A 13265-nucleotide genomic window follows, 5' to 3' on the forward strand; every position below is an offset into this window, starting at 1 on the left:
CTCCCACTCCTTTTCTAATATGTGAATGAAGGCATATTTGGTTTTCATGTGCGTATGTAAGTTTTTCATAATCTGTTTTACTTCTGGGGACTAAAGTAGGATTACTTTGTTTTGATGCATATTCGAAATAAACTGGAACTGAAATGTGCGATCCGCCGCCTCATTTGGACTTTTCATGCTGACGACCTCTTGCCCCTCGGGCCGTGGTGTAGGAGGAGATACAGATGTGAGGTCACCCCCGTCAGCTGGAGCAGCTGTGAGCGTTATGAAAACCGGCTGAAGTTTGGGAGACTGTGAGGGGCCGAGGTGTCAGATGTAATTGGCCGTTGTGGAAGGGCTTCGACACCCAACCACAACCGAGCGCACAGCTGACCAAATCCCTACCAGACTGTGCCAAGTATGAGTCACAACGCGGGGGGGGGGGGGTTGTCCTGTCTATGAACAGCCGCTGTTATCATTCAGCTCAGTACGAGAAGCTTTTCCACTATTCAATGACCGTCCTCTTGCAGCTAGACTGTAGTGGCAATGGCGTTACATGCTGGGCTGAAGGGAAAACCCACTTTCATTTCAACGTGGGCGGACACACACAGCTGGATCTTACCTGAGAGCGTTGAGAAGGCCTTCTACACTGTTCGGAGGCTGATCTTTGAGGACTTTGATGCAGCCTTTCATCTGTGGACCAGAAACACACCATCAGAGAAGTGAGCTCACAGAGGCCTGAGTCAGAATGTGGTGATACACTGTGATACTGCAAACAAAGCAATACACCGATTCTTTTCTTTTTAAACAGAATAATGATCACATGACAACAGACCAGTCAAAATCATATATGTATGTACTGTATATATTTTTTGTGCAATATTTATATTTAATGATTTAGAGGCAGGCACATCTGCATGTAATACTAAAGCTGAATTCTTTTGAATACAGAATTTTTCATAAATATATTTGGAGTTTTATGATTCTGCAATGGACTTTTTTTTTTTTTTTAACTTTCTTTTCATACATGTCTCTGTGCCCCTGTCTGCCTTGACATGGATGCTCTCATAAAAAAAAAATTTACTTCAGAAAGTCTTTTCATGGCAAGTAAAGAAAAAAATAATGTAAGTAAAAACTGTTCACGCCTCATGTCTTTGCAAGTGTAGTATTAAATACAACTGGTAGTGTTTTAAAGAATCAACACAGTTTAATACTGTAAAATCAAGTGTATCGATATATTACTGGTACTCACGTCAATTTTGGAGGACTTGGCGAATGCTCCGACAGGATGGACGTAGTCATACAGGATGATGACTCCTACCATGACCCGGAGACAGAACGACACCGTTTCCTCACTGGTGAAACGGCTGCGATATTCCCTGAAGAACGCAATACATTAGGTATAAAGAACTTGGAAAAAAAGTATGTCTGAAGTAGGGATGTAACGATTACCGGTATAACAATAAACCGCAGTAAAATTGCAGCTGGTTAGTATTACTGTTTAAATTCTAATTATCATGATAACCATGTTTGATTACTGCACTTTTGGGGAAAAAAAAAACCCTATGTAAAGATCTGCTTTTATGTCAAATATTTGAGTATAGTTTTAATTTATTACAATTTTGATTTTATATACCTAACATTTGGAACCAATATTCAATTTTAAAGTCTTTGAAATGGTTCGTTAAGCATCTTTGTGTTATTTACAGAATAAATTAAACATATTTTTCAAATCGGATTTTATATATTTTTTGTGTTTTCTGGCCTTTTATGTTTTTATAGTAGGTTAAAGTGAAAAAATAATAGACAGATGATATAAATGAAGTTGTGCTGAAAAAAAAAGATACCAAACATGAATATAGTAAACATTTGTTTATATAGTATATAAAGGCAAAATCAAAAGGACTGAAAAACAGACAAAATGCATGGAAGTCTAATGCATTCACACAAAAAAATTAATTCGGCTCTGTTTTTCCAAATTAACAGGATAATTATTTCGTAAAAACAGGGCTGAATTAATTTTTTTTCCGAAAACAGTATCTTGTTAATTCAGAAATTCAAAAAATCAGAGCCGAATTTAAATTTTTTCCAAAAACAGTATCTCATTAATTCGGAAAAATAGAGCCGAATTTTATTTTTTGTGTGAATGCAGTACACTTCCTTAAAAATAGGCTCAGACCCCTAAAGGGTTAATATTTGAATATTTCTGCCAACAGAAGCTACATTGTGCCTGTTATTTATTTATTTTTATTTTTTTAAATACAACTTGGTTAAATTATTTCAGTGTGTGTGTTAGTACTTTTTGAACATTTTGAGCACAATTTCAATAATACCGCGATAATAATGATAACCGTGATAATTTTGGTCACAATAACCGTGATATGAAATTTTCATATCGTTACATCCCTAGTCTGAAGTAGTTCCAACAAAGCAGGAAGTCACTTACGGCGTTTCCAACATGACTTTACATACACTGGCCATTGTGCTTAGGCAGTCTGTTGTGTTCTCAATTGGAAGGTTCTTGTTCTATAAAGAAACAGAAGGTGAAAATAAATGAGAACACGCTTTTCCAAAACTGTTAGAAAAGTCAGTTCTGTGAGGCTCACCTCAGACACAAACTTCGTCGTGCCATCACTTAATGTCTTCAGCATGGGCGTGGCGTCGGCGTAGAACAGGGATATCCGATTAGCCAGTTCGTTATTAACTTCGTTCTCACCTTCTGCCTAAAATGAGTCAAAAATCATGACAGTTTTAAAGTGAAACTCGTGTCTTCTGTTGAATCACTGCAGGTCGTAGGTCATAAAAAGATGCAGAAGATAGGCTGGGTTTGAAATGAGTCACTGATCCACAGACGTATACGCAAAGTAATGTGTGACTAGTGTGGAAATTTGCTAAACTTGCCAAAGATACTCAGATGAAATTTCACTGTATGTAACTGGAGCCACCTGAACAATGCACTGAATCCCACAATGCATTACTGTCATCATCTTCTTTAGTACAACGGCAGGTGACAACATGTGCTCGACCCATAAAGACCCAGCGCTCCTTTTATGACAGTTCCCAAATGAACTTTTCTCTTCAGTGATTTATCACCATTTATTATCATATTATCCTCTGTATTTTGGATTTTTCAGTGAAAATCCGGTATTTCCCTATATTTAATTCACTGATCAGGTTGATGTTCATAAAACCTCAGATTAAAGTTAAAGATGCTCTAACAGGGAAAAGTATTTATCCCTCACATTATTGTCTCACACTGGTTTTAGGACACTTTGTTCCAACTGTTTTGACATTAACCCATTTTTGTAGCAGTTCCCATATAAAATTTTCTCCATATTGAACCTTTCTCAAGCGATTTATTACCATTTGTAATAATATTATCCTCTGTATTTTGCATTTGTTTCAGTGAAAATCAGGTATTTTCCTATATTTAATTCACTGATTCATTAAAGCTCAGATTAAAGTTAAGGGTTATTATATTGAAAAGTGAAGAAAAAGTTACATTTTAAGCAAAAATACCATTAACTGAACACAAATCCACTGTCATTTATCAAACTCCATGGGTTTTACTGGTGAATCAAGGTAGCAGAAGATGATGGGTCAGTAGATGGTTTTATTTTCATAGTGCATGTTTGGGTCTTTGTGGGTTAAGGTACATTTACTGTAATCTGCATCAAAGTTTCCCATTTATATACATTAAATAGATAAACAGTTGAGGAAGTTTAGAGCCCAGCAACTATGAGAGTAAGTACAGGAAACTATCGTATTCTATGTTAGATGTGTAACAAAAATGAACATACTGTTGCAGGTTGAAACATTTAAATGAGCTTACAAGGAAAATAATATGAGAAAAAACACTGGCAAACGATACAAACAATTTCATCTCCAGGAAATGACTTTAACATTTTTATAAGTTGAAATATGCTGTAAAACACTGTAAATACATCATGTACTGTACACTGCTACAGAAAATAGCGTGTTGTATTCATCCAGTATGTGACTCCAGTCATTCAGGACTTCAAAGTCACAAGAAACCGCACATAACATGATCGGCTTCTAAGTGCTGTAGAAATGCTCGCTGACTGATATCACACCATATCTGACCTTTATTAAGAATGCGGTGTTTAGAGGCAGCAGTTCTTTTCATTTAATGGAGGAGCAGTTTTCAAGTAGGCTCCGTGACATGAAGCGAAACCAGGGCCTCGACCGATACTTGTACATATTCTTCACGTGTTCACGGTGTACATAATAGGCTCTGGAAATACATTTAACAACCAAGACCAGGACATAAGATGTGATGTCATTATATTGTGCGGGGATATATTTTCATCTGTTCAATTGTTGCCTGTGTGATTGAACATGCTCACATACTCGCTAGTGCCTGAGTACAATGCATCACGTGCTGTAGACTGTGCCACGCTGTCATTTGATCACAAGAAGCATTATGCCAAAGTGATATCCTTTTACAGTGTGATCATGGCATAATCTATATCGTCCTCCTGTTTTTCCAGCTGGCTAAAACATCCTGCTGCTTTCCAGCTTCAGACCAAACACTGAAAACACCTGACGAACAAAGAAAAAGGTGTCTCTTGAACAGCCCGTTCTAAATTTATCTGCATATTTAAATGATAAGAACATTTCCTGCCTTTATGTTTTTATGAGCACACTGACAGTGCATGAATAATCTTCCCCCAAAATCTCAAACCAATTCGTGTTCTAACAAATGATGACATATGAGCTCAAAGACTGTTTACCACGGGGACAGATGCATTTCATCTCAGATGTCTGAATGATTCAGCTGTCTGAGTGTGGACTGAAACGCTGCTGCTGCGGCGTGCGGACGGCCGTCTGAGCATCTTTCAGCGGTGACAGGTCTTAACGACAACTTGTCTAGGCCCATTTGCCTAATGGCGTATTCTGGAATAAAACCTCCTGTCAGATGGGTCAAAAACTAAGAGTGGTTTCAGTTCATTCTGCGCTCGCTCACAAGAATACCAAACTCTAACAATCTGCTGCACCAAAGTCTATTTTAGATGTCCTTGAAGCTGCTGAATAAAGACGCACATCTGGTAACGAGCAGCGCGCACAATACCTGAGAATGAACGAGTCCTTGAATTTCACGCTGAAAAGCTATTGTCCACACTCTACAAAAAACTACCTTTACAGCCTGTATAGGACTGAGTGAGTGCTTCCATTTATGGCAACTTAGTAAAAGTTTTATGGGAACTGTTATGTTGATTAAGGTCTTTTAAGGTGCCTTTACACATGTAGAGCATTGCCATTTACTCTATCAACGTCACCCACAGGAAATGTGCCTTTTACTTATGTTTTTCTTGTTGATCAACTGCTATAAAATGTATAAAGAAGCGTAAATCTGAATTAAACGGACAGTATGAGGCCATCATCTTAACTCATCATCACACATGGACCTTATATGGAAAGAAAATGTAAGCTAAATATAACTGATTCAGATCATTAATCATGGAGTATGCACCTAAACCCCAGACATCAACCAGCCAGACTGTGAAAAAAAAAAAAAAAAAAAGACATGATTAACATGCAGAAGCTGCGTTACATTCTCGCTACATGGATGAATTCAGTTCAAAGCTTTACAAATCTGACTGTTTTCCAGTTTTCTGATACAGCTGAAGACGGTAAATGGAAAAGAATAAGTATAATTTAAATTTCACATCAAAAATGATTATATACTGAGACATCTTCATGTTGACCCAAAAGATCTGAATTAAAGAGGTCAGCAGTGATTAACCTGATTCGAGTTCTTTATTTTGATGATGAAATATATTAATAAAATCTAAAGCTTGTTTTTCTAATGTTTGCCAAGGATGAGTAAAGCCACTGCTGTGCTAGAGAAATCACTTCGTAGCACTTTTTCTCATCTTGAAAAACATACATCAATAGAGTTGACTTGAGGTTAAATCTTTATATAAATATTGATTTTTTTTTTTTTTAAATAATGTGCCATGTAAAAGGTTCATACACATTCACATTATTACTTCTGAGAATTTCTTTCATGTCAAAACAAACTTGGTACCATATCTGAAACATCCTTGAACTTATTGAATCAAATCAAGACCTTTGGGGAAATCAGAGCCGATATCCAGGGAAGGTTTGGGTGGATGGACATGACAAACGGTGACTGTTCCGAGTCGTTGTAATGTTGATCTGCTTCGATCTACTGCACATTATCCCCTCTCAACGTAAGCCTGGTGTTTTCTCTCTGGAGGGTTTGGTGTGTGCTGCCACGCACCACTGCCGCCCTGCACTCGCTGAAACTCCCTGTGGGGCTTCGACTTAAAAGACACTCCCTGACTTCGTTTTTTTTTTTTTTTTTGTGTGTGTGTGTAACACTGTTTCTGCACAGTCTGAAAAACCTCCATTCATCATTCCTACCTGCAAATTAGCACAGTCTGAAATATCTGATTCACATGAGAGCTGATGGCTTTAATCGATGTAAAGTCTACACACAGTTACATCATGATGATACACGTTTTCTTAAAAAACTGAAGAAATACAAAACCACTGAGATGGTTAAGAATAGAATATGAGAAAGCTAATATTAGAGCACATTCCACTTGACTTTTTGACATGTTTGGCACATTCTAAGACTGACACATTCAACTGCATTTGGAAACCCTTCATGGACTATACTGAAGGCTTTTCATCTGCTCTTAAATAGACTCCTATTATATAGAATGAATGTGATGGCAATCTGTCTCTATGCCAACCATGTGGACTGCAACTCTATACTTTATTTTTTTCTACTGTGGTGCTGAGCGCTTTAGTTTTGTTCTGTTTTGAATAAACAATAAAAAAAATCAATATATTCCTAATCAAAGAAGAATAGAATACAGAGTTCAGTTCAGTCATCTCTGTGTCTCCTATTAGAGGACATTCATGTTACATAAGTGAAGGCGAGCTCCGCTATATGAACACAGCACAATGATTCATGCTTGTATGATCATGTAATAACGCTGAAAAACCTGCTACTATATCAAAAGTCTGGTGCAGATTTTCAGGCTTAATTACATGCATAGCGTAATTTCTGCAGAAATGTAATAGTAACTTCATTAGGGAGTCTCTCCTCAGTTACTTTGTTCACTCATAAAAACCCAAACATCCACCGTCGACCAAAACCATCTACTGATCTAAACTGTTTAACACATGTAGATCCACTAATCCTATCAAAACATGGAAATAATTGTTGTAAAACGCAGTTTGTCAACTTTTCATGGTCATCAGATATATGACCCATTTGGACATTCAGAGGTCAGTGAATGTGGAAACATTATCATCTTCTACAACACTGATTCACCACTAAAACCCTTAGAATTTGATAAATGACAGTGGACGAACACACTTGGTTTATGTTCAGTTAATGATATATTTTCTCTTTTCTGATATTATAACCCTCAACTTTAATCAGAGCTTTAATGAATCAGTGAATTAAATTAGGAAAATACCTGATTTTTACTGAAACACATGCAAAATACAGAGGATAATATCAAAATAAATAGTGATAGATCACTTAAGAAAGGTTCAATAGAGAGAAAATTTATTTGGGAACTTACACAAAACTAGCACTGTGTCTTTATGGGTTAATGTCAAAACCGTTCGAACAAAGTGTCCTGAAACTAGTGTGAGACCATAATGTGAGGAATAAGTACTTTTCCCTGTTCGAGCATCTTCACTGCAGTCAGAAGGACATGAGGAGCTCACCGGTACGTTGTTGATCCGCATGCGGCTCAGGGTCCTCCTGTAGTAGCTGAAGTCATTCTGAATGGCAGGATTTGTCATCTGCAGAAAAAAAAAAAAAAAGAATAAAAAATGCATCTTAGTAGAGGAGGAGACTTTCTGTGCATGTTTGTATGTGGCACAGCCTGCAGCAGGACACAGAGTTCTGGATCAAACATGCCATCATCATGACAAAACGCTTTAGCCAACAAGGCAGAAGCGTAGCTCTGGGGGGAAAATGACAGAAAAAGAACACAGATACAATTACAGTTTTATTTGCTGAACTGCATTTGAATCCTCAGACACTCATCCTCTTTACGTCGTCGTCGTCCCGGCTCCTCCTGTCAGGAATCATTGAGTTATTTTCCTGTTCCACTTGGCCCGCGTTTAGTACAGATTGTGACAGGAAGGTCAACAATTATAAAGATATCAAAAAGGTGCAGAGATTGTTTTTAAGGAGGGGTGAGTTTATAGAGAGCAGAGGATGGTAGCGGGGATTAAGTCATAGGACGTGGAAGGAAGACATCTACTCTATTATTATTTATACTTGAAAGCCACAGGACTCAGACATGTCTTTGAAAACGCCCACTGAAACGTATGAATCATCTGGTTTGGAGCTAAACTAACCCCTTTGGTAGAAAACGGGCCAACCAGAGAGCTCATTTCAGACATCACCACCAGCGAAGGCTTGTCATGTGGCTAATTATCCTCATTCCTGCTTGAGCCTGTCACAGTCAGAGCGGTACTGGCAGCGTGCTAATCCTGCTACAATAGACTGGTACTAGGTCTGTGTCCACTGTGTCCACCAGGAGAGACGGGCTGCTTTACCAGGGAGGGGCTGTGTGCCGCTCAGACACTTTAACTAGGTCAGAAGCCCACGGATGGGTGTGAAAGATTGATGAATAGGCCTGGCATGCCACCTTGTACCCCCCCCCCCACCTTCATGTTTTTTATCTTGCCAGTCTGCACACTGGGCACTAATTGGGACGTCGCAGCAAATCGCCTGGGGGCACCGGGTGCATTTTTTAAGTTTCTGAATCTAAGGGTGTAGCGGGGCTTTAAGGGAACCAGTTCACCCACTGTCTACCCAGTTTAGTGCTCACACAATTATGTTTTTGACAACAGGCATTCAACCCGTGCTTGATTCCTGGTGTTTTCTAGGTTGCACATCAGCATCTTTTCTTCCTCCTGAATTCATGCCAGATAAGTTCTCAAAGCTCTTTCCCTCCATCATTTGTAAAACCTGCCACATTATGCAGGACTCAGCGAAGGACAGAAACAATTTGCAGACCTTTTTCCCCCGCAATAACCCTTATTAGCCATTCTACTGACGTCCACTGTATTATAAACAGCAGAGCAGTATCAGGATTCTAATTAAATGCTAATCATGTGCTCACTGGCTGCAGTTTAGAATTGCACAGAGTTAAAATCAATTCAGGGCCATCAGCAGCTTGTCAGGCTGCTCAGGGGGTCTGGTTTGTATCACAGGACAAATCAACATTTAAAAAGGTGAGTTTGGCTTTTAAAAGAGGAGTCTGACACTTGGGATATGCTGGAGGAACGGACAGACTTACTTTCAGCTCGTCGAAGCGCAGGGTGAAGTGGAGGATCTCTGCGAACTGCTTGGCCAGCGCCTGCTCCCGCTCCAGGTGCTGAGTCGGATCGTCATAAGTCTCGCTGGTCAGAGCTCTGAGGAGGCTGTGCAGCGCTGCTTCTGTGAGGAAAAATAGGATTTCTGTATTAAAAGGTGCAGCAAAAGCAAAAATTGGACAAGAGCGTTATACAGTCGCGTAAAAAATTATTAGACCACCCCTTGTTTTCTTCAATTTCTTGCTCATTTTTAATGCCTGGTACAACTAAAGGTACATTTGTTTGGACAAATATAATGATAATAACAAAAATAGCTCATAATAGTTTAATTTCAGAGCTGATATCTAGCCATTTGCCATGTTTTCTTGATAACTAAAATCACTTCAGTTCTTACATCAATATCTATAGCATTGTACTGACAAAAACAGTGCTTTTAGGCATTCCATGTTTTCTTTTCTGTCTGTTTTAGTCACATGATGCACACAGGAGTTAGTACTTGATTGCATAACCATTGTTTTTGATAATCTAATAATTTTTTCCGTGACTGTATATACACACCTATATTGGCATACCAGAAAAATGTATAAATATATATATATACATCCTTGAAGGCAACACAAAATGAAAACACAATACAATAAACAATTAAAGAAAAGTGAACAACAGCAATCAAACAAAACATAAACGAACAAATTGGCAAACAAAAAGTGATTTCTTTTTGGACTTCCGATGACAACAAATTTTAGACGTAAAGGCAAATATTGCATAACCATTGTTTTTGATGACTTTAGATGGTCTCATAATTTTTTCCGCAACTGTACATGGTAGTTTAAACTTTGTGCCAAATAAGGTGTAGGGTGAGGTGTAATCTCACCCTTTGCATTGAGCTTCAGTCACTGTATGATTTAGAAAAGTGATTTAAAAAAAGTGGGTAATGAGGTGAGAGGTGAATGTGAGGGGCAGGACTTTCAGTGACAGCCCCAGGCCAGACGACACAGACTCTCAGGGTCTGAAATTTGAGCTATATGAGCAGGGTTCGTACACATTTTTTAGGTCAAATTCAAGCACGTTTCAAGGGCTTTTAAGGGTCATTTTCAAAATTTTCCAGCACAGCTACTCATGATTATGCTATAAACATCTAAAATTGTTTCATAATAACAAAAAGTTTAGAAATCAAAGGGGAACACAAAGTTTTATCCCAAAAAAAGGGAAGCCACTTGGCATTCTTCACACTAAAATGTACCTGGAGTTGACCTGAGAGCACCAGACAATTTTCTTTTTTCATATAAAGTTTTAGTTTTCAAAACGTATCACCTGTCTGTAAGTAGCTTTGGTTGCCATCTAACCCAGTAGAGTTCATATTAAAATAAATAAATACAGTTAGTTAAAATTCCAAGCACTTAAACTAAAATTCAAGCACATTTCAGACCTTGAAAACACAACATTGGAATTCAAGCATTTTCAAGGATTTCAAGCACCCATATGAACCCTATAGGAGGGTTACTTTGACTTGTTTGTACTTCAGTGTACAGGGGGCTGAAGAAAAATTGACTTTATTCCACCTAAAAAAGTCCCATAAAAAAAAAAAATCAAAGTTTAAAGTTTCAGTGTGTATTGTACAACTGCTGGTTAATGCGCTATTACGTCACAGCGGTGGCTGATTGTTGTTAAAATTACCGTTTTGTCGGGGGATGCATTGGCTTTGAAGACAGTGTATCACCCAAACACAGTGTTCCTCTGATACCTCAGTGTGCCTTAACATTATCCTTTTATACATTTCACAACAAAGGGAAGACGCAAATGCTCGACTCTGTTAGGATTTGGAAGGTTCAGGATGACTCAAAATATTAATGCACTGATGCATTTCATCACTGTATAGTCATTTAATCTCTTTAAATTACAAAAAGGCCGCTGCTTTGGAGAGAAGAGGTTTTACATAAGGTTTTCCATTATTGGCATGAGAAGGACTTGGCTCTGCTGGTGGCTGATGACTAACATTAGGCTTCACAACTGGAATTACAGACTTTGAAGGAAAATAATAGTTGAAAATATAATCATTTGCAACTAGATTGGCTGGATCCAGTTTAATGTTTACTTATCTGGTAATAATAATAATAATAAAATCTAAGATGGTTCTTTTCTAATCGTGTCATTTTTTGGCAGTGGTGAGAACTGATTAATCTGTAGTTTTTTCCTGCTCTAAACTATCCTCATTAGACAAGCCTTTAAAATCCAATATCAGTGACATACTTTAAATCAATGCCCCCGTTTATCCACGTCTCTGGTGTATTTGTAGGTGTACTGTGGATGTGTCCGTCGTGCATCACCACAGCTACGTGGTGCAGAGCGTACTGTGTCAGCCAGATGAAGCATCCTATTAGGGCAGACACAGATAATGGGACAGTGGTGATGCCCAAACTGCCCAGGGCCCAGTGCCAGTCTGGGGGGAGCAGAGGGAGCATTTGGGGGGTGTAGGAGGCATTCCTGCTCAGATGCAGATGAGACATGGTACTAATTATCTCACTGGCATGAAATAGGGGGGCAGGGGAACAGGATTTCATTCAACAAGGATTATACTCATTGTTTTGACAGTAAGTAAATACAAAGCCTGTGCCATGCCTTGACATAGCATGCCCATGGATGATAATTAAACATGCATAAGAAGCACTGGCAGGGAAATGAAGAAAAGATTAAGTAAAAAAGTACTGAACAAATTCCAAATAAGTTATATTATCAAACAAACACATCTTGTGCAAACCACCAGTTTAAGACAGAGAAAAAAAAAAGAAAAAAAAAAACCTTTAAAGCCCAAAGGGATTTTATTTATAGATGCAGACAGTACTTAGAATTCAGTCTAGACACTGAAGAGAGGCTTCAATAATGACATAACCCCGGCGAGCTTAACATCTGATGCAATAAGCCTCCGAGGTACCAAATGAGCATTCTAAAAAATATTTACTCAACATGCATTTTACATTTTTCTTGTTGATTACATACAATGATGAGCATGTCAACCAGAACAGGGCCGATTCAGACAGCAGTCTACTTCAGATAATCGTAAAGGGACTTTTGGAAGACGGTCAGAGAGCTGGCAGTGTGGTGCAGTAAATTGAGCACGTTTGCCGTTCAGTAATGACTCCCATCTGCTTGGGCCAGCGTTTGCAGCGAAGCGGCTGATTAAAAATGGCCTTACTAGTGCACTTTTTTCCCCCCTACGTCTCAGTCAAAACAAAAGTAAAAATGGAGTTGCTTTCAGGCCGTCAGAAATGAGCCACTCTAGTATGTCGGGAAGTCAGGGAAAGGCGGGGGGTGGGGGTGGGGGGGTGTCTGATCTCATCAGGTCATGGCAGAGCAGGCAAGCAGAATGCAGGCGTATATAGCCGCTTACTCGGGTAAAGGGGAGGGGTCAGATGGCGGTCTAGACCCTATAAAGCCTGGTGAGCCAAGATGACTCAAATCCAGACCCATTTCTTTTGAAAAAAAAAAAAAAAAGAAACAAACAAACTTACAGTCATTATTATTATGAAGTTTTCCTGAATGACATTGTTTCTGCAATGTTAGAAAGTGACATCTGTGTGACAGTGTAAGAAGTTAAAGCTGAAATCGGGTGTGGATCATGACTACAGAGTGGGAGAAATCTGTCCCTGCATTCTATATGCAAAGCTGATTACATAAGCTACTATCACCTTACTTACATCTTGCAGTTGGTACTGTAGTGGTGCTGTACAATCACCCGCCCTTAAAGGACTTAAAGCCTCACGCATATCAGACACGACAGCAGGCTGCGGAGGCCATCGCGGCCCCTGAAGCCTGGAGTCAAGGCAGTGAAATAGAGCAGCAGCCAAGGCTGTGAGCTGACCTACTTCATTACATAACAGTCATTGCCGCCTGCCGCCGCCCACTGCTCCCATTGACTACCTTCTTTACCGCCACTGGGATTACGG

General features: G+C 39.0%; 1 protein-coding gene across 1 annotated transcript in view; it reads right to left on the reverse strand.

The window, feature by feature from the left end:
- The window catches only part of fam49bb (family with sequence similarity 49 member Bb), a 46409-nt gene that overhangs the window by 1787 nt on the left and 31357 nt on the right, over window positions 1-13265 (reverse strand). Inside the window, exons 6-11 of the mRNA XM_030123871.1 lie at window positions 9306-9445; window positions 7717-7794; window positions 2586-2702; window positions 2426-2505; window positions 1232-1358; window positions 602-672 (exon numbers count right to left, since the gene is read on the reverse strand). Of these exons, the coding sequence (XP_029979731.1) occupies window positions 602-672; window positions 1232-1358; window positions 2426-2505; window positions 2586-2702; window positions 7717-7794; window positions 9306-9445 (613 nt within the window). The remainder of the gene's footprint in view (window positions 1-601; window positions 673-1231; window positions 1359-2425; window positions 2506-2585; window positions 2703-7716; window positions 7795-9305; window positions 9446-13265) is intronic.

This window comes from Sphaeramia orbicularis, chromosome 20 (assembly GCF_902148855.1).
Source record: "Sphaeramia orbicularis chromosome 20, fSphaOr1.1, whole genome shotgun sequence".
Lineage (NCBI taxonomy): Eukaryota > Metazoa > Chordata > Actinopteri > Kurtiformes > Apogonidae > Sphaeramia > Sphaeramia orbicularis.